This window comes from Ambystoma mexicanum, chromosome 10, assembly GCF_040938575.1.
Source record: "Ambystoma mexicanum isolate Mex_15411 chromosome 10, UKY_AmexF1_1, whole genome shotgun sequence".
Lineage (NCBI taxonomy): Eukaryota > Metazoa > Chordata > Amphibia > Caudata > Ambystomatidae > Ambystoma > Ambystoma mexicanum.
This window is the reverse complement of record NC_090932.1, coordinates 651197625-651222455: the sequence shown is the minus strand read 5'-3', so window position 1 is coordinate 651222455 and position 24831 is coordinate 651197625. Positions and strand designations below refer to the sequence as shown.

Below are 24831 nucleotides of genomic sequence, written 5' to 3'. Positions count from 1 at the left end.
AGATGGGTTCTATGAGGGAGTTGTGGTTTCCCTTCACAAGACAATGGAGTTCTGTTTTCAGCTGAACCCGAAGAAAGTCGGATTCCAGCACTGGTGGAGAGAGTCTGTAGCTCAGAAGTAGGAAGATGCCTGCAGGGAGTAAGTAAGTAGCAAACGAGAATTGTAGAGTGCAGAGAAGCCAAAGGTCAGAAAGCACGAAGCCCAATAAATAGAATGCTTTGGCGGAAGGCAAGAAACGTAGGAGGCAGTGGCTCAGGCAAGGCGGAGCCGTTAGAACAGACGAGGAGCTAAAACTTATACAAGGTGGAAGTAGCAAGAGCCAGGAGACCGGAAACCCGGGAGTATAAACAAGGCGAGCACAGAAGGTAGGCACAGGGAAAAAGGCAGCAGTTTAAGGAGGATCGGCAGGGAGGAAAATCCAAGAACGAAGTTCCACACGAACCGGAGCGTAGTGTACAGATACAACGCATCGGTTTGTGGGAGGAGCCAGAATTTAAAGACACGGCCGCCATATTGGGTGAGGACTAGAGCGCGCACAGTCAATGGTTCCAGCGCTTCCAAACCGTCCATTCACGGTTCCTGACAGTATACCCCGGTCTTCTCGGGGGATCCCCCGGTTTGCCCGGATGAAGTCGATGGAACCTTTGCACTAGGCGTTGAGCATGTATATGGCTCACAGGTTCCCATGTCCTCTCTTCCACTGGATAACCCTTCCAGTGAACTAAATAGTGCAACCTCCCCTTGCGATATCTGGAGTCAACAAGATGAGATACCTCATATTCTCCAGGTGCAGGGCTCACTTGAGCATGCGTTCTGAGCACAGGCCTCTTAAAAGGGTCCTCCTTATGTTCCTTGAGAAGGGAGACATGGAAGACTGGATGCACCTTCCTGAGATATTCTGGTAGCTTGAGTTTAAATGCTACAGGGTTGATCTGTTGCAGAATGGGAAATGGCCCAAGGAACCGAGAGGAGAATTTCCCCTTATGAACCCATATGGGGAGAAATCTGGTGGACAACCAGACTAGTTGCCCTACTTTCCAGCTTGGATTGACAGTACGACCCTTGTCTGCCCATTTCTTGTGTGTAAGTTGACTCGCTTGGTGTGCTTCTTTAGCGAGTCGGTGTACCTCCTGCAGGTCGTGTAAAACTCCATCTAGAGCCGGAATTTTGGTAGAAGTAGGACTGAGCCAGGGTAAATGTTGAGGATGAAATCCATAAGTACAATAGAAAGGACTCATCTGGATTGAGATATGGAGAGAGTTATTATAGGCAAATTCTGCCTGTGGGAGGAAACAAAACCATTCTTCTTGTTGCGGACTGCAAAAACACCTGAGGCATTGTTCTAGGCTGGCATTTAATCTTTCCGTTTGGCCATTGCTCTGCGGGTGGTATCCTGAAGAGAGAGCCTTGTGAATCCCTAGAACTTGGCAGAGCGAGGCCCAGAATTTAGAGGTGAACTGGGGTCCTCGGTCAGACACTATGGTCCTGGGCAAACCATGTAGACGGACTATGTCCTGAAGAAAAGTTGCGGCCATCTCGGAGGCTGAAGGGACCTGTTTGAAGGCCGAAAAATGGGCAAGCTTGCTGAATGAGTCAACTGTCACCATGATTGTTGTCATGCCATATGACGGAGGGAGGTCTACTATAAAATCGGTAGAGATGTGTTCCCAAGGACGTTCCGGTAAGGAATCTTGTTGCAGTAACCCCAGAGGTTTTCCTGTTCAGTGTTTGTTAGAGGCACAAACCGAACAAGTGGAAACGTACTGGGCTACGTCTCTTCGTAAGGTCGGCCACCAGAAACCCCTCCGTAGCAGATCAAATGTCTTCCTAATTCCAGAATGTCCAGTTAAAGGGGTGTCATGACACCAGGAAAGTATTTTTTTCTGTAGCTTCTTAGTGGGTACGTAGAGAGCTCCTTTATGATAATACAATCCGTCCTTACCCTGAATGACAGTTGACGGAAGCTTGGTGTCCATTTGATACTGTGGAATGAAACAGTTGAAGCCAACACCGTGAGATTTGGGAAAACCAAATCGTGTCCTGTGTAGGAACCAGAAGTATCCCCAAGACTTCTTGACAAGGCGTCAGCCTTCATGTTTTCTGTACCAGGTAAGTATGTGATTACGAAATCATATTGTAAAAAAAAAATAAGCCCATCTGGCATGCCTGGCATTAGAACATTCCAACTGTTGCAAAACCCGAAGGTTACGATGGTCTGTTCTAATAGTAAACAGATGAGTAGCTCCCTGTAAAAGATGTCTCCACTCTTGGCAGGCCAACTTGATAGCCAACAGCTCCTTTTCTATGACAGAATAGTTGCGTTCACTACTGGTCAGTGTTTTGGAGTAATAAGCTACTGGATGTTCATATTCTGTCCTTTGAAGTAGAACTGCTCCCACCGCCCCTGTAGAAGCGTCTGTCTCCAAAATGTAGGGTCGGTTCTGATCCGGTTGGACCAGGATGGGGGCTGTAGAAAAACATTCCTTTAGAAAACAGAAGGCTTTTTGAGGCCACTCATCAAATACAAACTTGACTCCCTTCTTCAATAGAGAGGTCAGTGGGAGTACCTTGTTTGAAAAGTTGGGAATGAACCTCTGATAAAAATTGGCCAATCCTAGAAAGCTTTGGAGTTCTTTTACATTGACAGGATTTCTCCATTCTCTGATCGCCCTTACTTTATTGGAATCCATCTCGATACCATCCTTGGATAATATATATCCAAGGAAGGACACGGACGTAGCTTCAAATGAGCATTTTTCCGGCTTTACCAGTAGATGATGGGATTGCAGACGCTGTAAGACTAGTCTGACCAGTGCTCAGATAGAGTTTTAGAAAAGATGAGGATGTCATCCAGATACACTACCACCGACACAAACAGCATATCTGCGAACACCTTGTCCATGTACCTCTGGAAGATGGCTGGTGCGTTCACAAGACCAAATGGCATCACTCGGTATTCAAAGGGTCCAAAAGGGGTATGGAACGCCGTCTTCCACTCGTCACCTTGCCTGATTCTCAAGAGGTGATAAGCCCCTCTCAAGTCAAGCTTGGTAAAGAACACCGCTCCATGTACTGCCTCCAAGATGTCCTGGATCAAAGGCATGGGATATCTATCCCGAATGGTAACCTTGTTTAGTCCCCTGTAGTCTATACAAGGGCGCAGCTCTGCTGAGTCCTTTTTTGGAATGAAGAACAAGGAAGCCCCACAAGCAGATCGGGACTCTTGGATGAGTCTGTTTTGAAGATTTGCGTCGAGGTATTCTCTCAGCGCCTTCCTCTCTGGTAGTGACAAAGGGTACATCCTCCCAAAACGAACCACCGCCTCAGGTATCGGGTCTATCCGGCAATCCTCGGTTCTATGAGGCGGGAATTGACGGGAAACAGCATCCAGGAACAGAATTCTTGATAATGGATGGGAACTGAGGCCACTGTGATTGGATCTGGAGTACTGCTTCGGTCATACACTAGGGTGTTGGGAGTCGAGGGCAAGCTCATGCAGTGTGATTTACAGAATGCAGAAATGAAGACCACCTTGTTAGCCGTCCAATCAATCTGAGGGTTGTGCCTCCTTAACCAAGGAATGCCAATGACCAACGGAAAATGAGCTGCTCTGATCTGGTCAAATACCAGGAACTCCTCGTGATGGCCTAACCTCATTCTCAACGGAATGGTCTCCTTGGTAATGGGTCCAGAAGATAAGGGCTTCCGGAATGGGGGCGGCCTTGGATATTGTGGGAACAAGATGTTCCGTTGCCCACTTGGAGTCGATGAAGTTCCCTGCTGCTCCACAGTCAAGCATGGCGAACACCTCTGTGGGACCTGCATCGGACAGCCACAAGTCTACTCGAAACACCATTAGGCTGTTATCATCCGGAGTGCTTACTGCTCTTGTGTAGTTGCAAGGGTGCTTGTTACTTCCCCCGAAACCTCCCTTGCTGTAGATCGGGGGTTGAAGTTTCCCCGTCTTCGAGGTGGGACCTCAGGACAATCTCTCAATAAGTGCTTCGAGGAGCCGCAATACATACACAATCCAGCATCTCTTCTTCTCCTTCTTTCTGCTTGAGTCAGAGGTCCTCAGGCAGCCCCGATCTGCATAGGTTCTTCTGGAGGATGGTTAGTTCTGGGTGGAGGAACAGGAGAGGGGAGACTGGTTGGTTGTGAAAAGCCTCTAGTTCGTCTTCTTTCTAATCGTCTCTCTTGTAGACGGAACTCAATCTGAAGAGACAATGTCACCAAATCCTGGAAAGATGCGGGTCTAGCCACTCGGGCCAGCTCATCCTTGATTTCATCACAAAGGCCTCGTCTGTAGATTGTTTGCTGAGCGGAACCAGGCCAATCTGCTTTGGCTGCCAGCCTCTGGAAACGAGATAGATAGGTTTGGACGTCAGTGTTTCCCTGGCTTACATCTAGGATAGCTTCTAGAGATGAATAGAAGACTTCTGGTCGGTCGAAACGTTCTTTGAACACCTCTGTAAAACGATCATAGTCACCCAAAATTGGGTCATCTCCGGTGACAAACGATGTAGCCCATGAGAGAGCATTACCCATTAGGTTGGCAATGATGAACCCGACCTTGGATCTAGCAGTCTCATAAGCATGAGGCCGAAAGGCGAAATACACCTTACATGCGTCAAGGAAGTCCTTCAGCCCTCCCGGGTGTCTATCATATTTGCCAAAGGAAAGCGGCATCGTAGGCAGGTCCCCCCTGTCGTCACGATGCAACACAACCTGTTGTCGGAGGGCGAGGTTCTCAGTCCTCAATGCCTGGACCTCCATGGTAAGGTTCTGCATCGCTGCTACCAATTTTTGATATTGCTCTAACGATGCCATGGTAGATATTGGGCGTTGTATGCTGTCAAGATCAGAGGCCTTCTCCCCTTCCTCCTCACCTGAATCTTCTGTGGCGGATTCCTTAGGATTCGACTCCGTCTTCTTACGGTCCCTCCTCCTTATAGGAGTCTTGTCCTTTGGTATCTTGACCTTCTTTTCGTGTAGATAGGGTCTGGCCCCTCCGGAGGCCACCTTGGCAGAGATGGAACCCTGTCCGCGGGGACCCCCAGGGGGCCAGTCCTAATGTCAGGGAAAAAGCACGAAGGCAGAAAAAACCCTGTTTCCAGATGGGTTCTATGAGGGAGTTGTGGTTTCCCTTCACAAGACAATGGAGTTCTGTTTTCAGGTGTTTTCAGCTGAACCCGAAGAAAGTCGGATTCCAGCACTGGTGGAGAGAGTCTGTAGCTCAGAAGTGACAGTAGGGGAACCCTTTCACTTTGAAAACACAATAGAGGCAATCAGAGGAAAGAAACAGAACCCAAAATAAACAAATAAGAAATCTAAAGGAATGAGAGTATAGACAGGAATGCCCGCAAATAACAGTGACCAGATAGTAGGAAGGAGTAAGTATGGAAACTAGAGTGCAAGAAAATACCCAGGCCACAAGCAGGAAAGTAGGAAGATGCCTGCAGGGAGTAAGTAAGTAGCAAACGAGAATTGTAGAGTGCAGAGAAGCCGAAAGTCAGAAAGCACGAAGCCCAATAAATAGAATGCTTCGGTGGAAGGCAAGAAACATAGGAGGCAGTGGCTCAGGCAAGGTCGAGCCGTTAGAACAGACGAGGAGATAAAACTTATACAAGGTGGAAGTAGCAAGAGCCAGGAGACAGGAAACCCGGGAGTATAAACAAGGCAAGCACAGAAGGTAGGCACAGGGAAAAAGGCAGCAGTTTAAGGAGGATCGGCAGGGAGGAAAATCCAAGAACGAAGTTCCACACGAACCGGAGCGTAGTGTACAGATACAACGCATCGGTTTGTGGGAGGAGCTAGAATTTAAAGGCGCGGCCGCCATATTGGGTGAGGACTAGAGCGCGCACAGTCAATGCTTCCAGCGCTTCCAAACCGTCCATTCACGGTTCCTGACACCTTTGACCTGTTGAGGCCTCCCTTTGTGGTTTCCCAAGTCAGGCAGTGGACGTCTTCACCACATGTCTTAGTGAAAGAACTGGAGGGGCATGGTTTTTGCACTTGTCTATACATGTGTCAATCAACTAGCTAAATTCCTGAATTTTAAGGGTATCATATTAGATTAGGCCACACAGAATGGGTTCCAGCAGGCAAGAGCTGGCCTATGGGTGGAGGTATAGCCTCATACAGTTGCACTTCCCAGTGAAAGAAGGCACAAGGAGCTGTGGTATTCCAGGGGAAACATTTTCTTTCTATGAGGTTATCTCTCAAGTCACTCGCCAGCAAATGATGGCGAAGCACCCCATCAAGATGTTCAATGTTAAATGTATCTTCCCTCTCAATGTCTTTGTCACTAAAAATTGCCATGCACAAGACAACTAACCTAACATATATGTCGATAAATAAGCACCACACACCGTGGGTGATAACAAGCAGCGCTCAGGTGCCAGAGCGTTCATAGCGCTATATAAATGCTAAATTATTATTAATATAAGTGTTATTACATGGCCTAAACCACACAATAATACTTATCAAGTAACTGTGCATCAAGAGTGAAGCAAACAGGATACGTTTCATTGCATGGTTAGACTGTCTAGCCACACAAGTGTTATTATTGTGTTATTTTATCATGTTTGTGTTACCCTTGATGCACAGTTACTGTGCATTAAGGGTTAAGAAAACATAAGTGTTATTATGTCACATCAAATGTAGGCCAGTCTTATGTTTGTTTTACCCTTGATGTGCAGTTACTCGTGTGCATCAGGAGTAAAACAAACATAGGATTATGTAAATACCTCCCTGCTAGAGCCCTTTCGGTCTTCTAGCTCCAACTCTCTGCAGACCAGATGATTCTTTAAGCAGATAATCTGGGTAGATCTCTTTCCTCCTTGGGTGTCTCCCTCTGGAATGGCCTCCCTGCCCCTCTTAGACTTGAGCCGGATCGCCTTAAGTTCTGGAAGCTTCTCAAGACCCTCCTTTTCTCTTCCTCCTTCCCTCTCCTGCTCATTTCCCCCCTCTGCCTCATGACTGGATGTCTGGTTCCTTCAGATTCTTACAGGGAACCAAGCCCTCCCCTACCAGTCTATCGCTGTTAGGTAAGAATTAGTGCAGTCCAACTGGTGTGGGACTATACTAGACTTATCTCTTGGTATTAGGTAACCCACCTTTTAATATAGGCCTTTTCTACATAAGTTGGTAGCGTGACTGAGCAGTCCGGCTTATCTTAAGACGGGTAATGTGAGTTGTAGAGCTGTACAATGAAATCAGTAAATACAAGTATCCAATTAAACACGTACACAGTTAAAGTTATATAATACATTTATTTATTTATTTATACACAAAGATTTTTTAAAGCATTCTTTAAAAAAGCATTAATTAGCTGTAACATTAATCCCAAGTTAGGATTCAATTAAAAAAGTGAACAGTAAAACAGGTGAGTAATTCATTAAATATGTTACACATGTTCCAGCACCCGCAGGTGATGTCATTTGAGGTCACTATAGCATTTATATAGTATCACATTTGCAGTATTGAGTTAATTAAGGAAGGAAAGGTTAGGGTTAGATCAGAACAGAATGATAGGTTATAGCACCAGTGGTAACATGTCCTCCTCAACCTAATGTGCCCCTCATCGTTCCATCTTTTAACTCGTCTCTTGTGGTGCCTTTGGAATGTGCCTGTGTAGCATCGGCCTCTGGCCCAATTATGTCTACAACTCATCCCACTGTGGAAGCACGCTTGGCAGGGTGCAAAGACTGCCAAGGTTTATGAATGTGTTTGTGGGTTCCTGTAGTGCCTCTTGCAGTGAAAAACCCCCTTGAGGGAGTGGCGTATGGTCCTTCCTTGGCCAGTGTTGGCACTGTTGATCCCTTGGTGGGGTGGCGGGCTATGAATCTAATATGCACTTTTAGAGGTAGAACACATGGGAATACAAATGCCTACAAACACACACTTGTCAAAGCACTACCAGAAATTTTAGGGGTTAAAGATATGACGAGTAGCATTTTTACGACCTGCCGTATTCTGTCAGATTGTATGTTCTGTGGTGGCTGCAGTGTCAGATTTGGCTTTATTAACCCCCATGTGAGGGCTTGTCTTTGGAATTGCAAAAAAGCACTTGTTGCAAAAGGAATTATGGTTTGTTTTGATGCCATCTTTTGTCGCGCCTTGAAACACTTGTGTATAGGCGCGTTATAAATGCCATATCATATCATATCAAAAATTGTCATTTGCATGATGCATGGCTTGAGTCGTTCTGGGTGGGGGGTTGGTTTCTTCCAGATCTATCGCCCCCTGAAGCCCAAGCTCTTGGGGCACGGGCACAGAACCTGACAGCAAGTGGGCTCCTTTTGGATTGCTCGTGAGAAACACTGAAGGTTGCTTTAAATGCCCCTACTGTAGCCATTTCCCAGGGCGCTCTGGATACCGTATATCGATACATGGAGGCGACCCCTCCCTGGAATCACGGAGGCGGAATGGTAATACGGGTCCGGCGGTAGCCTGTTGTTTTTTCCGGCACGGTTATCGCCAAACTCTTAATGAGGCCCATGGTCCCTTTCTCAGGGGCACATGCCCAACTACCAGGCTTTCTTTTTACCAGCAGCTAGATCCGTGAGGAGGCGCCCAAAGGGAGGGTTATTGATTTGGATCCATGCAAGCATTAAGGCAACATGTAAAGCCTTAGATGTGGGCTCATCAGATCTACTTTGTGTGGTGTGCAACTTTAGGAATGGCTTGTCTATTGCTTTCCTAAATGTATATTTGAGGCAAAATCGGAGTGCTATTAACCACATGGAGTCAGCTTTGAACAAGCTTTCCTTATCCATTGCTGCTCCCCTCAACTGTCAGTTGTTCGTGTTAGGTGACTTCAACTGCCAGAAACAGGAACTGAGCCAGCTTCCGTGGAAGCTTGCAGCGGCAGAAGACCAACTATGGGGTGTTCCGTGGCGGTTGATCCCCCGAGCATGCGTTGTAACCCCTTGGCAGGCAGGGTTCGGTCAATGTTATATGCACATGGTTTGAGGGCTTGCAATGGGAGGTTTTTGGAATACTCTCCGGCACATATAACCTTTCGCACACAGACCAAAGGTAGTCGTATTGATTATATTCTCGCTCTTGCCTCCCAGTGGGATGGACTGGTTTATTTTAAAGTTTTGGAGAGAGAGTCAAGAGTGATCACAATCCTCTGGTGTTGACCTTTCTGTCCCCTTTTAACCCTGTCGACCAAAGCAGCCCTGTTAATGCACGAACCAGCACCGCTTGTCAAGCCCGAACGTATCGTCTATGGCCCAAAGTACCAACTGTTGCATTTCTGGGTATAATCTATGAAGCTTTGCTACCAGTGTTGGAGGCGTATGTGGAGATATATTCTCCTTTACCAATGGCTGATTTTTATAGATTAGTGACGGAAAGACTCACTCCATTTGTTACGAAGGAAAGACGCCCTCATTCTTTGGCTAACCGTAAATCCGTGGGTTGGTATGACCATGATTGCCGGGAGGCCAAGTCGGCACTGATTAAGATACTTATATCCAGGGTGATAAAAAAAACATAGGCACGATTATAAAAGCTTGCCTATTGAAAAAAAGAGTGAACAGGGTAAATGTACCTGGTTGGCCCTTGGAAGGGCTGACGGGTCAAATGACTCTAAAGAATTTTGGAATTTGGTGAAAAAAAACCTTAAAACTGACCAGCCTGGTGTGATAAGCAACATTACCGCGGAGGCTTGGCATGACCATTTTACCGACCTATATGCTGCGGTGCGTCTTAGCAGGTCAGTAGGGAGTTGACTGGGCAGGTATGGGTATCCCTTTTTTTCCCTTAACGAAGATAGGGTTGATGCGTTTACATCTCTTGAAGTCGCACAGGCTGTGTCCGAAGTGAAAGAGGGAAAGGCCCCTGGCCCGGATTGTATACCTATTGAACTTTTTAAAAAAGTGAACCCATGCTTTGGATGCCCCTTTTTAATAAATTTGTTAATGATATTTTATCTAGTAATCATCCACCGGGTAGTTGGAGGCAAACAATCATTATACCACTAAACAAGAAGGGCTACCGGGATTCCCTGAGCAATTATAGGCCAATCTTGTTGATCGACTCACTGGTAAAACTTTACTCCAGGGTGCTTTTGTACCTTCTGGAGGACTGGGTCGCTAGAGAAGGTATCCTTTCGATGTAACGCGGGATTCAGAGCAGGTATTTCCACGGTAGACCAGGCCATGAGACTGGACCTCTTATGCCAGAAATGCATGCTTCTTAAGTCACAATGTTTATATCTGGCATTTGTGAACCTACATTCGGCTTTCGACACAGTCCCGAGGGACTCTCTGTGGGCTGTGTTAGTGGGACTAGGCATTCCATCATCCCAGGGTAATGCTATTAAGACATTATATTCTGGGAATACGGCACGGATACGTTGGGGGTCTGGGGAACTAACCGATCCAGTATTTGATGATGTAGGGGTTAGGCAGGGATGCGTTTTGGCACCTCTGCTATTTCTATTATACATCAATAGTCTAGTCCCAGGATATTTATAAGCTGCAAGGGACGCCCCAATGCTGGACAATAGAAAATAGAGCCTACTGCTGTTTGCGGATGACGCAGTATTGCTGTCAAAGACCCTGGGTGGCCTGCAAAATCAAGTGGATGTTTTCAATAAACTTTGCTCTGCAAAGGGCCTTAAAATTATTTTTTCCAAAACTAAAACCATGCAGTGTGCTGGGAAAAAGACCCGAGTACGGGCACATTTTAACTTAAATGGGCAGCCTCTGGAGTCTGTGGACTTGTATAAATACTTGGGGCTGATCTTCTCAAATAAACTGAAATGGCAGGACCAGCTAGCAAGGTGCTCATTTTCGCACCTGCGTCAGTGGGGCCTCATTAGGAATCTGGTGACAAGATTGGAGGGTGAGGCTCTTTCGGTACCCCTAAAGATTTATCAGGCCCAGACAATCCCAGGGACAACTTAAGGTGCCGATTTATGGGGATTGCACTGCCATTCAGACAGCCGAAAATAAACATTTTAAAACATTGTTGGGTTTACCCTGCAATGCGCCGTCCACGCCAGTGGCATGTGAATTTGGCCTTATCGAGATACAATATGCCATTATGATGTAGTCAGTGTTTTATTGGCTGCGCATTTGGAATAATGAAGCCTTGGTTTTGTTTAGAGAAGGTTTGGAGGAGGTTCTCGCGATGCCTGGTGGCAGGAAACTTCCTTTGTTCAGGCATGCAAGAACCATGCTTTTCAACATTGAACTGGGGGATCTTAGGAGTAACCCCACAAGGTTGGGTAGTGCCTATAAGGTGGTGGTCAAGAACAACTTTAGAGAATGGGCATAGAGTTTGATGGTTGATAATTATCTAAGGGGGAAAAAAGCAAGGGCTTGCCTGCTACTTAAGGACGTCTGGGTGTCAGAGGTGTATCTGGACCTCCCGATGGCAGCAAAACTAAAAACCTGGTTTGCCAAGTTCCGATTAGGCACACTCCCATTGGCCCATGAGTCTGCTAAGTGGAAGAGTGGGTCTTGTCCCTTGTCCGTATGCCCTCTTTGTGGCAAGGGGCGTGAGGATGAGGTGCATCTTTTCATTTTCTGCAAGGCCCACTCTCGGGCAAGGGGGCATTGGCTTGCCCCGGTTTGGAGCCACTTACTCCACCTCCCAACTCCATCAGCCATTCGGGCCTTGAAAGGTTGCACCCACCCTGAATATGTGCTATCAGTCTCAAAATTCTTAAGATCTGCATTCAAGAAGAGGCTGGGATTTACATAAGCGAATATTGGTTTTATTATTGTATGCTTATTTTAAACAAAATGTTATTTAAGTTAACGGGAATAATGCTGATATTAATGTAAATTGTGAGTTTAATGTTTCGCATTGTAAAGATTGTACTTTGATAGAGATTTGTCTTCCGAATAAAGATAATGATGATGATGTTGATAGGTCATAAGAACAGTTAGAATCCCCCAAAGGGATGCAGGCAGTCTATTATCCCAGCATCAAAGTGTTCAACATTAAAACCTGTAAGCGAACAAGCACAGCCAAAGCCAATAGGTTCAGAAGGAGGCCTTTAGGGAGCCAAGCCAGCCAAAGTCAATGGGCAAAATCAAAGTGTTGATGCTTTTTTCTTAGAAAAATGTTCTTAAATAGTCAGTATTCAAAGAGAAAGCACAGCAACTCGAGAGGAGTCACCTTGAGAGAGCACAAGCTGTAAGGCCAATGCAGGTAAGTTGAGGTCAAATAATGTAGGGTTAAATTGCACTCCCAAAGCTAGGAAGCTCCCCCAACGGCAAAAAGATAATGTACCCCAAGTCCCACAGTACCTATGAAATTATGTTCTTCCAGCTAGTTGCCTTCACGATGCAATGCAGTGGAGCCTTGTTCCCTGTCCTTGGTTGTGGTGACGAAAGGGAGGATGTCTGGCGGGCACCTGCAGCAGCACTCAAGAGAAGGACTCAAAAGCAATGGATTTCTGTCAATTCAGTGGTTCTTTGTGGTTTTGGCACATTTTTCTCAGCACCAAAGAAGAACGAAAAGCTCTGGTAAGCATTTCCTTGATCCCTTGCTATTGCACTCTGGTGAGGGGAATCTGGATATGGATTTCTTGCTTCTGTAGGGTCCTCTGGATGCCCACGACAATATCGCCAGATTCAGACTTCAGAAGACAATGCGCTCACAAGTGGTCGAGGTACCAAGGGTATTGGGCTCCTGCAACCTTGGAAAGTCGCAGCAAGTCGGGGGTTGTGCCAAAATAGGGTTTGTCTCAAGGCTAGTTGGTTCCACCAGCCTAAGGGAGGAAGTTGTCCTTTGCGGGTCTTCCCAGTCGATTTGAAAATGGGGTCAGCACAGCTGCAGGGATTTACCCAGCACTTCGCGGTCCAGGAGGGTTCTACTGGCATATTCTCTCATCTTCTGCTTCAGATGTTGTCCCCCAGTGGTACACTCTGCTCTTAGTCCCAAAAACCTCGCTTTTTATTCAAGTTCCCATTCATTCACAGCCTAGACTGTCAATCACACCGCAGGGTTGTTATCCCCCAAGACAGCCAGCTGGCTAAATGGAAGTGGCTTCACTCAGGCACACCTAGAGGCAAAGGACACCCTTGGGTGCAGCACTGCAGCTGAGGTATCATCCGGCAGATACATGTCACAAGGTATTAAAAAGGAAACCACTGCCACAAGCCATTCAAGTGAGTTAGTGTCACAAAATGTTGCATGTGGAATGGGTTCAAGGCATTACTCTGTAACCCCCAGCACTCCACACAGTGGGATGTGTGCTGGACCCATAAAGTGAAGGTAAGTAAGACAGGGCTCCTCTTATAATTCTTGGAAACAGTAGTTTGCCAAAGAAAATGTAGTTAAACATTAAGAAAAGTCCAAGGGACTTCTCATTGACACTGCAGAAAAGGTGGTGTGTGTCACAATGCAAAAGCAGATGCCTACGGAGTTTATCAGATTCCATAAAACAGTAAGGAACATAGAAAATCATAGTCAGGAAAACATATGAGTGAGTGAGAAAAAGGTCCCACTCACTCAGAGTAAAAATTTAAAAGCCCTGATCCAGCAAAAGAGCTAGGGGTTTCTAAAGTTAAAAGGAATTGGCACAGAAATAAAAATTCTCCCTAACAACCCCTGCACTTTGGTCTCCTCAGATTAGTTGTTCTGAATATTGGTGATGAGTGTGGCGGCTTTCTACAAATGTGTCCAGGCGTGACAAGACAAGGAAGGGGAAACTGAAGGAGGACAAACAACGATCTTACTAAGTCTTGTGCCATTCAGATCACGCAAGTGAGGGAAAAACGGGAGGGGAGAAGTGCCAAAGGGCTGTGAGGTGAGGGTTGAGGAGAAGTGCAGGTGACTCAATGTTCATTCTGGAGACACTGGTCCAGCCCTGGGTTTAACTTTGCCCACTGGGGCTTGTAAACAAGTACTCAGTTAAAAATGGAGAAATCCAGGACTACAAGTCCCAGGATGCACATTTAAAACCAGAACTGTGAATGTATTGCATAATGTTGGCTGGGCATTTACACCCTCTTCAGAATCTGGACTCATTGATTTGTTTGAATTACCGGAGATGCTGCAGAGAATTTGCTGTTTTTTTGGCGACTCATTTGTTATCCTAGAAATGTATAGGTCTGTTGCTAACATGGAGCGAGAGGGGCTCCACCACGCAAATAGGGCAGTGTGCCTTTCTACAATTTCACGTGCCCGGAATTGAGAACGAATATGGGATACGCTTGTAAAAGTTTATAAACAAAAATTAGCAATTCGAATTCCTAAACGTGCATTTTGGAATTATAATGTCATTTGAGTTTGTCGTATTTTTAGAGTTTGCCGGGCGATCCTGGAACGCCATTGAAAGTGCACCGAGTAAATATAGCTCACACCAGAGTGGGCAGAATAAGGATGTGTGTCGCCTTTCCCTTGTCAGGTCCCTAGAACACCAGCTCTCGCACTCAAGATTAAATCAGTGCGCGGAGGGTTCAGAGTCGCTTCAAGTTTATGAAGATATGTTACAACTTTGCCAGGTGACCGAATCTTTGCTCATTAGTAACGCACGGTCAGCATGCAACGGGGAACTTCTTACACAGGCGGGAGTAACTTTGTGTATTAATGTGTCAAAACAACAGCCATTTCCCAGTCTTCAGCTCAGAAAATTGAGAATACCCGTTTCAGACGATCCTTCTGAAAACTTGTATTGCCATTTTGAGCAATGTTTCAAAACTATCAGCGACGCACTGGCGATGGGAGGAAAGTGCCTTGTCTACTGCAAAACCGGCCGCAGCAGATCCGCCACCGTATGCATAGCTTATCTGATGAAAGACAGGCGGCTTAAACGGGAGGATGCATTTCAGGTACTTTTTTTCATGTTTATCGTTTTTATTTATAGTGGAGCGCCCACTCTATAACTTGATTGCTTCTTACCGCATAAAGGTATTTTATTTAAAATGTTCTATGACGGTAATGATTTACCTCACTGCTATTTTGTAACTGTTGGGTGCAAACAATTTTGAACAGTAAGCCACACTAATGCTTTATTCTCTTTTTGAACCACATCCTTCTTCCAATTTGAACTATTAAAGTATATCTGTGATAGAAAATGATGTGATGTGAAATTACCAATTTTGTACATTTTGAAGAAAAATATGAAAATGGTAATTTCAAAAGTTTGTTCCTTGTTGGTGAATAGTTAAAGGTTAGATTGACAAACTATGCCTCAGCTAATGTTTAATTGGGGAGTGGCCCATTCTCTGTTCATGTAACAGTAATTACATTTTCCCCAATAGCTGAAAGGTTGGAATTATATACAAACGTTTGTGTTCCCCTCCGGTGTCAGCAGATTGAATAAGGTATATGTATACCTAAAGGTTACTACAGGCCCTCTTGTAAGAGTATCAAGATATTTGGCGAGCTGTACCTTATGTGAGAGGCTGTAGGGCTTGGGGTGTATGCAGAGTCTGCATAGTGTTGTTATAGTAATGTTGACTGCTCCTGGTACTTATGAAGGAGAGTCGGGATACTGTTAATGACATGCAGGAGAGTATTGTGTAACACGTAAAAGCAATAGCACACCTCCCTCGCTATATTTCATTCATTCTAATAGAAATGGCGGCTGTTCACAAGAGGATTATGAGTTTATTAATACACACTTTATAGCTAGCTGTATAAGGCACAGCACCAGCTCATCCCCTTCAAGTGAAGCCAGAAGAAATAGGGGGTTTATTTTTTTAAAATAATTCTGGACACTTAATTATAATTGTTTTTATATAACGCACTTAATTAAATGCGGAATGTGGATTCAAACCTGTGTTGTTGCTGCGCTGTCTGGCTTCCAAGACAAACCTGTTGCCCTTGAGCTATCCTTCCTCCCCAGCACATTGCTAGGCACAAGCCCCACCACAAAATGAAATACCTACCATGAATTCAGGCAAAATGGGACTACTGTAGGCTGCCTACCTTAAAGTTGCACTCCAACAAAGACAAGAGGCTTGGCCCTTGATAATGCTCACTTCTGGTGAGCTGGGATAGCTGGGTATCAGGATATAGGCGCCTAAATATGCAAATGTTCACACGCCTTCAATAACCGCTTTGTCATCGATCCTATGAGACACAATAAGTAGTCAGGGATCTACACCTGCTATGGGCCTGGAAATTGCTGGAAACAATGAAACCCCAACCGTCTCCCTATCCAAGATAGAATCGCCTTTATAGCTCTCATGATCACTCACAAGTGCCCTAACAACCCAGCCTCTAAGTATTTGATGAACCAATTCTCCAGAAAATAATATACTAGACCCACTAGAACCAACTATGCCCACTGTCTCAACATCCCGAAATACTAATTTAGCAAAGCAGGAGTATCTAGCTTCCCAGTGCTCGCAGATAAGACTTGGAACAAGCTACCTATTGCTTTAAGATCCGAACCCATGTTCCTTTCCTTCTGAAAACAAAGTAAAAACATGGCTGTTCTCGCAATGAAACGAATGACTTCTGTTCAATACCGTGACCTGACCCAGCCAGCCTACCGACTATGCCCATAGCTTAGGTACAATCTGTCCACAGGCTGCCCGGGCCTGCTGCTAGCTTCTACCTCATCTATGTTGTGAACCTGTAAAATGTGTATATTTTCATCACCCTGTGTATTTCTGTATAGTTTTGAATACACTCTGTATTTTATTGTATTTTGGACTGTACTTCCTACTGTTTCTGTATATTACTGTAACTTTGTACCTAAGGAAAGCGCCCAGATACCTTTTGGGTTTGGCACGCTATATAAGCAAATAAAACAAACAAACAAATGGATGGATGGAAGGGATCAGATTACTTTTATGAAAAGGAGAATCAGCCAGGCTAGTGTTAAATAGAGGGCTAGCACTGCATACTGAGCATAACAAATACATCTGTTTGGAGATATTGCAATACAACCATTCAGTCCTTAAGGCGAGATCATTTAGGCAGAAGGACTGGGGAAGGAGAATCACAAAGAGAGCACATCAGTTAAAGAAGTACACCCTCAAGGGAGGTCGGGGAGAGGTGGCAGAACCATCACTACCAGACTTGTGGGAATGGGAGGGGGGAGTACCATGCAATTCAGAAGAAGAGCGAGATGGGGAATGAAACTAAAAACATGAGAAAGCCCCAGGAGAAAGGGAGGCTTCAGCAGGAAGTGAACATTGGGCAGTGGCTGGAGGAGAGTGTCAGGAGACACCTTGATCAGATGTGGGTAAAACCATGGTGGGAGGAGGAATGAGCATGTGGCATAACATCGAGGAGGGCCAGGAACAGAAGAGGAGTAGACAGGGGTGATGGAGAGACAGTAGCATAGGGAGGCGATACAGACCTTTTATATTACTCTGTGGAATCCCCAAAAACCACTTCTCTCTCTCCACAACTGGGGGGAGAAAGGCTCCAGGCATTGCTATGACTCAGCACAAAGGAACAGCGGACCACAGGACCAGCATGAAGCAGTGAAGGTGGCTGTATCCAAACATCACCAGAAGACAAGCTGGTGACTGCTTTTCTTCAGTGATAACGAACCAAAGAGACTGTGGGTGGTGGGAATAACCTGAAATCCTGTGAACTGTGAATGGAGATCTTTGGACTAATGGAGCTGTTGACAAAAGACTGATGAGACATTTTGTGCTTGATTTTCCTAGCTTATGTTTCGAGCACAGGAGGAGTTCTTTTGATTTTGTGAAGGAAGGAATAAAGACTGTCTAGGAGAAGGGTATTATTTTGAAGTTCAGGCCTAGTCCCACAACTATTTGATTGTTTTGTTCTGTTTAGGAATTGATAACGAATGAGAACATAGAGAAGTATTTGCTAAGGCCTGACTACAATTCTCCAGGAAGAACACACCCTGTGAGGTAATCCTGGGGATGGACCAACCTAACTTCGACACCTGGTACAGACAAGCCCAAGTAGAAGAATCTATGAAAACGCTGGTGCCTGGCTAGACACCTTCCACAGGTTATAGATTAGCCATAGATTTTCTCAATGCAGAAGGCTCTGAACCTGCGGGAGAAATCTGGCAACCATGCGTCATCCCCCCAGCAGGAGGGACATTGGAGGAGGAGGTATGTGATGAAGACATGTTTTGGGGACATCTATTTGGGTGACTAAGTAGGATGTGGACCTCCCTCAGTTAACAAGTGTTGGGCTATGGGGTGGGGCGGGTAGGATTTCCTAGTCCCCCCCATTGAATTGTTGCCAGTGGGCAGGAACTACCACATGTATAACCAAATATGTATATTTGTTTGAGAAACATCATAGGTTCCAAATTCAGTACGTAAACATTATGTGAAAAGCCTAATCTGCTGACAGGTAAAGACAAGGTTCAGGCCTCTTTTGTTACCACAGGCAATGTCCCGTGAACACTTACTAAGCATAGAGAAGCAGGCGCGGCTCTGCACCAGGAGTCAAATACTCCTGCAAATGTGTGGAGACATTCAGTGTCACATTCCAAGATGGCGGATGTGGCTTCTAAAGCTGCAGAATTTCTAACATACCTGACCAAGGGCCATCATCAAGGGGTTCCAATCCAAATCCCCACAAGATCATGCTGCACAGGCACAGACCCTCAATCTAAGCGCAAACGAGAGCGAAGAAACTTCAAGGGACTTAAGCCCTGACCCAGTGAAGAGTGGTGTGGTGCTTGTAGGAAGTTACAAGCAGAGTTTGTAGAAAGCTGGTGATTGAGAAGAGAAGTAGGAGAAGGAGGCTGAAGATACAAAGGAAGGGATGAAGGATTATGTCGACAAAAGGGGAGAAGGATCAGGAGTTTTCTGAAGAGGGGAGTCAGGAGGTGCCACAGATTTGCAAGAGGTGAACATCAGGAGGTTCCAGGAGGAGAGAATCAGGAGGAGGCAGCAAGAGAGAAGTAGAAGGTGGCAGAATGTGAATATCAGGTGCTGGCAAAAGGGGAGAATCGGGAGGTAGGGGGAGGTGAACATCAGGATGTGTCAGGAAAGAAATAGCAGGAAGAGGCTGGGAAGCAGAAGGAAGCCAGATCCAGTGAGCTATGGGAACAGGAAACAGGAAAGAACTAGAGTGAACAGGACAGAATGAGAGGGCACGTATCAGCCAGAGCAGTGTGTTGTGTGGGACAACAATCAGATGGGGTTGAACCTATGGTCGAAGGGGGAATATGCCCTTTCTGTTGACATGGGCCAGCATCTGATGAGGAATCGAGAGGAGCGACAGATGGTAGAAATGAGGACCTTTGTGCAGGGAAGTGATAACGCGCTCTTGAACTCTGGGTGAAACAATAAAGAAACCCCTAGTTCGCACTCTCCTCAACCTGTTCCTACGCTTGCAACGCCTCCAGAACTTTGCAGCACGGCTGGTGACAGGGTCCCCCTAGGGTACTCATATTTCTCCGACTCTGTGCTAGTTGCATTGGCTGATGGTTGCTCAATGCATTGAATTTAAGGTGCTTTGTATGGTGTGTCGTGCTCTTCATGATCAGGGGGTGGACTATCTTTGTGCCAAATGTATTCGCTACTGTCCAAAGCGCTCCCTGAGGTCTGAGTCTGCCGGCCTGCTTTGTGTGCCATCTTATCATCGTTCCCGGATTGGGGGACGGGCATTCTCTATTTCGGCAGCACAGCTATGGAACAAGCTGCCCATGACGCTGAAAAAAACATTTAATCATTTGGCCTTCAGGAAGGCTCTGAAAACCCATTTGTTTTAACTTATGGGCTGATTTCAGCATTTTCTTTTCTTTCAGGACTAGTCTCCCCCTGTCCAGCGCCATGATGCCTTTGGGCGACCGTGCGCTTTACTAGTAACCTTAACATAACAACATTACATAACAGAGAGAGTGACAGACAGAGGATCACCGGGAAGCACTGAAGGTGGCCGTATTCCTGCATCACCAGGTGGCAACCCGGATGATGTTTCTTCTTTAGTCAAAATGAACCAAAGATAGTGGGAGTGACAAGGAAGAACCTAAAATCGTGTGCACTGTGAAAGGAGACATTTAGACTACTGCAGCGGTTGACAAGAAACTGTGCTGGCATTTTTTTTTAAATTTTCTTTAAAATTATCTTATTTGATTTACTTGTCATACAACTTTCCAAATAATTTTTGATGCAATGAAATTTCACAACACTGAAATACAATCATTAAAAAAACTATTCAATCCGATTAAAATTACAATTATCTTAATACAAATTCTAATCTATGTTTATTTTAAATTTTTTTTTTTTTTTTTTTTACAGCGCTCACACAGCCCCCGGGCATCGAGGCGCTGTTACAGAAATTGTTTGTTTTTTAGTTGCGTAATTGTATAATATGCTTGAACACCCAGAGGTTTCTAAGCACGGAAGCTGTGTTGCTTTGTGTCGTCTTGCTTCCAAGGCAGGCACGTTGCTGCTGAGCTATCCTCCTGGCCCAGCATGTGTGTGTGAAATACACTCTAGTGTAATTTAAGTGTTTAAAATTCATGTAAGGCATGACATAACATACATTTCAGATGTGTGGAAATCGCATTTAACTTCTAAAACCATTAATATTTCCTTAACTTCTAAAATATGGAGCTGTATTTCAATATTTCTTTTTAATCTCTTATATGCCCACATTACTCAAGTAGCGGATTATTGCAATGTTCAAGCACACACTTCCAGCTTGACACATCATTGACCACAATGTGTCTAGGTTTATTATCTTATATTCTTTAAAAATTATCCAAAATATTCAAACCTGACATTACTGAGATTCTGACACTCCAACATGATATGTCTTAATGTCTCAACTTCTTGAGTTGCACAGTGTCTACAAGTGTTAGTTTAGCTCAAGTTACATTTGTACTACACTTCCCTTACCGGTAGCAAGTTAAATCTGAATCTCATGATGTCTGTTCTAAATTGCATACTGGGATGCTTTTCAACATATTTTAGTATGTGATTTAGTTTTTTGTGAGGGACATTTATAAGAGTGGCACTTATTCCTGGTGTCAATCCAATCGGCTGACCATAATTTCGATTTGGCTCTTGTAGGGTTCCCAATGAGCATTGTTAAACTAATGTCAGCGTTGTGCATATGTTCTCTACATGTTTCATCCCACCCTTGTAGCATATTCGTCCCTCCAAGTCCTAATGACTTGCTTATTATGCCAATGACTGTGTTTGTATACCATTCAATCTGATGACATTTGGCATAGGGCATCAATGAGTTCCAGTTAACATGAGCCTCGAGAGATGTGAGACCTAATTCATGCCATATTATAGCCATAGGGAAACTCTGCAGAAGGTTTAGTAGCGTTTTCCATTATATGCCTTCCAATAAGGTCCAAGAAACAAGCAGAAAAGAGCGATCCACACTTTAGTTAGACATAAAGGTTATTGTCCTAGTTTTACTTATTTTTACCAAAACATGTTTCTGGCTCATGGAAAGAGTCACACTTGTAGTAGGAAAAGACCAAAAAATGCAGCTGGAAAAAAAGATGACCATTTATTAATGAAAGAAATGTGAGAATTCAAAAACAGATAAAATGAATTAGACGAGGCTTGAAAATAAATTGTTCAAACACAAACAGACATGCATTTCTCCAAGCATAGAAAGCAAAGTCAAAGAGCATATCATATTCAACAATAAAATGTTAGAGACATTACAAAAAAGTGCAGACAGGAATGAATGCAAAAAATTATGAACAAACAATTAATCATTATCCAAAATTGCTCTGTGATAGACTTAATATTTTTTGTTCACACAGTTTACTCAAATTGTCTATTCCCAGAGACTTCTCTATTTTTGATGTGTATCATGATTAGTCTGTGATCATGTTTTGTATCTGCCAACATGCCTGTTTTCAAGCAAAGAATGATTGTTTCGGTATTGCTGCTCTAAAACTTTGAAATAGGCAAGTACTGAAGACACATTTCGGCTATGGCCATCTCTGTTGGCACGGATTTCAAAGCCTTCCTCAGGGCAAAATGGACCTAGAAATAGTCCAGGAGACAAAAAAGGAGGCAAATATATGTATTTTATCAATGTAGTCTTGTTCCAGCAAATAAAAGGTATCTCCTACCAAAGTTAAAACATGTTTGGAGTAGGGACGGTACTGCTTTGGTTTAAGGAAAGGGTGCCTAAATATTACTCTCCCTGTGTGTTGAACAGGGGTATGCAGACTGGTGAGCCTTTAGGTTTGCTGGCGACAGGCCCCTCACCCCGGGGGGGCTGCGGGTCAGGGTCTCACAACACTCAGCTAGGATCACTTAAAGGTCCGAAAATTGGGGGGGCTGGAGAGTCTGGAACAAAGGGGGAAAAGGGGAGAGAAAAGAACAGAAAGTGGGATGAAGGTGTAGGTCACATCTACTAATGTCACAAGTTCCTTTTGAATGCTTAGGCACAGCGGCAGTTCGGGGTCTTTTAAAGTTAAATGCAATTGTAGTTAAGGGCCTCTTACCAAAAATATTTTTTTTGACTGGTTGTAAACATGCAGGTGTGGCTAAAGATCACCGCCGCTGGTGATGTTTCCTCGAAGGACATCAGATCTGGCCGGTGTATCGGTCAGGAAATAGTCTGCGTGGACAACGTATGACACTGTGTACAAAGAAGGACAGAAAAAGGAGATACAGATCGCAGATGAAGTAATCATTCGAAAAGACAGTTGCTAAAAAAATGTTTCTGGTCAAGAGAATGCTCCGCTACATGGATGGCGTGGCATGGGGTAAGAGAAAGAGAGAAAGAACAAAAGAGAGAGAGGGGGGAATTAAGGAGAAATAAGGAGAGGAACCAGCGAGGGAAAGCAAAGGGGGGGAGTGTTGTGGCCTAAATAGATGACAGGACGCTGTAGGGTTTCTAACAGTCTTTATTGACTGACAACAGGGAGAAAGGCTATAAGGTGGCCTGGTGATTCTGGGCGCTTACTTACAGTTCATTGCGATCAAGTCCTGTGCTTTCCCAGTTGATTCACTGTGGAAAGGTTGTGCTCACCGGTGGCACGCTGTAGACTTCTAGGGCCCCCATGAAGCCTCCTGTGGCTGTGGTGTTACGCCCTAGAAGCTGTGGTGTGAGTTCTGTCACTCACTGCCTCTTATCCTGTAATCAGGAGCAGCGCTCCTGTGTGACCGCTTCAGCTGGCCGAGCGCCAACTCTGAAGCGGGAACGTTTTCCCGTGGAGCGTGGGCTCGCGAGATCATGCTCCCGCGATCATGTGATGTCCCCACAGGGAGGAAAACCAAAAGAAAGTAGGAAAGTAAGGAAAGGGAGGGGGAAGGAAGAGGAGGAGGAGTGAGTAGAAAATGTGCGCAGTTACCTGGCGTTGAGGGGGAGGTTTTCCTCATAAATCAGGATTGACTGAAGCCTACAAGGTTAGTTGCATGCTGGATGCACGGGCATGAACATTTATCACGATTACCTTGTATGAAGAATGCGCCTGCACAGATTGGGGCACGTTGTGAGGGCGTGCCTGTTGACAAAAAGGCACCAGATGGGGGCTGAGTTAGAAAGGTTGTTGACTCAGTCTGTGTGGGTAAATTGAGAGGCACAAAATCACACTTACTGTGAGTGAATAGCTGGCGCAGGGGAACCTGCGAACAAGAAATGCCGAGGAGCTGTTAGCTGTGAAGTCTTTGAACGGCTCAGACCGTCTGGTAGTCATGGAGACCTTGAAAAACAGGTCCCATGATTCCGCGGGATGGTGCAGACCAATAGTGGTGCTGAGGGTGAACATATGGAATGGAGACCTTTTGCACCCAGAAAAAATGCTCAGCTCGCCTGTTTTGAAATATCAAAAAACGGCGAAAAGAGTTGAGAAAACAAACCATGCCACTGTGTGCATGTTATGTACGTAAGTGAACGGAGAGGAGAAGAGAGGAAAGAAACAGAGGTGTGTCTCGCTGAGCACATGGTATGCTCCTGAAAGCGACCGTTCATTGCGTTGCGAGGGTCGGCACAAGAACCAAGTGTCGCCATGGTGATAGGGCTGGCAATGGGACCAGAGGTAAAGTACAAAAGTAAATGTTGTAATGAAGTGCTGCACGAATAAAGAGTGCATGAAGAATGATTGTTTTGCGCGCGTGGCAGTGGGCATGGACAGAAGTAGACATAGTGTGCCACAAAACATGTATGTGACACAACTATCTATGTGTGTGTGAGAGGGACACTAAAACTGATGGAGAGGGGAGGCCCGCTGCGTGTGTCAATTGCTGTATTAATGCAGGGTCTGAAGTGGATCACTGTGGATAAGGAAACCACGTAGATGAATCTCAGAAAAAGCAGACAGGCACTGAGGGCTGTAAAAATCCACAGTGAAAAAGGTACCATGTCAAACAAAAACGCCTTACGTGGGGCAAATGAATTCTTCATTAAGACTGTGTTGGAAAGAGTCCAGTCTATAGATCCATTTGGCTTCTTTTTGTAATAAGCTCATTGTAAGGTTGGCAGAGGATACAGCTGTATCGACTATCCACCCGAGGATATCATCAGCTGTATGTTTTGCTTCCATGAAGTGATTTACGAGTGGTGCACTGGTGTTCTTGCATCTTATTCTTGAGCAATGTTCTCAGATTCTTATGTGAATCGGTCGCAGAGTCTGACCCACATATCTTAAGCCACATGGCCATTCAATCACGTATATCCCGTTCTTGGTTTTGCAATTTGTCAGACTCCTGATGCTCCATTGTCTATCATTGATCTTGCATTCCTTAATCTTTCTTGTGAATTTGCATGAGGTGCAATTGCCACATGGAAAGTGTCCAACTGTGGACCTCAAATTCCATAGTCATAGTCTCGGGGCAGGGCTGGAAAATTTAGAGTGTACCAATTGGTCTCTTAGGTATTTTCCTCGTTTGTATGCGGACCGAGGTATTGGTTTGCTGCGTAGACTCAATTTGGTGAGAGCCAGTGTTTAGTTATTGATTTTCAGATCAGGGACGT

General features: G+C 45.1%; 1 protein-coding gene across 1 annotated transcript in view; it reads left to right on the top strand.

The window, feature by feature from the left end:
* The first annotated feature begins 4716 nt into the window (after positions 1-4716).
* The window catches only part of DUSP28 (dual specificity phosphatase 28), a 148204-nt gene continuing 128089 nt past the window's right edge, over positions 4717-24831 (top strand). The window contains exons 1-2 of the mRNA XM_069620210.1: positions 4717-4777; positions 14278-14804. Coding sequence (XP_069476311.1) covers positions 4717-4777; positions 14278-14804 — 588 coding nt within the window. The remainder of the gene's footprint in view (positions 4778-14277; positions 14805-24831) is intronic.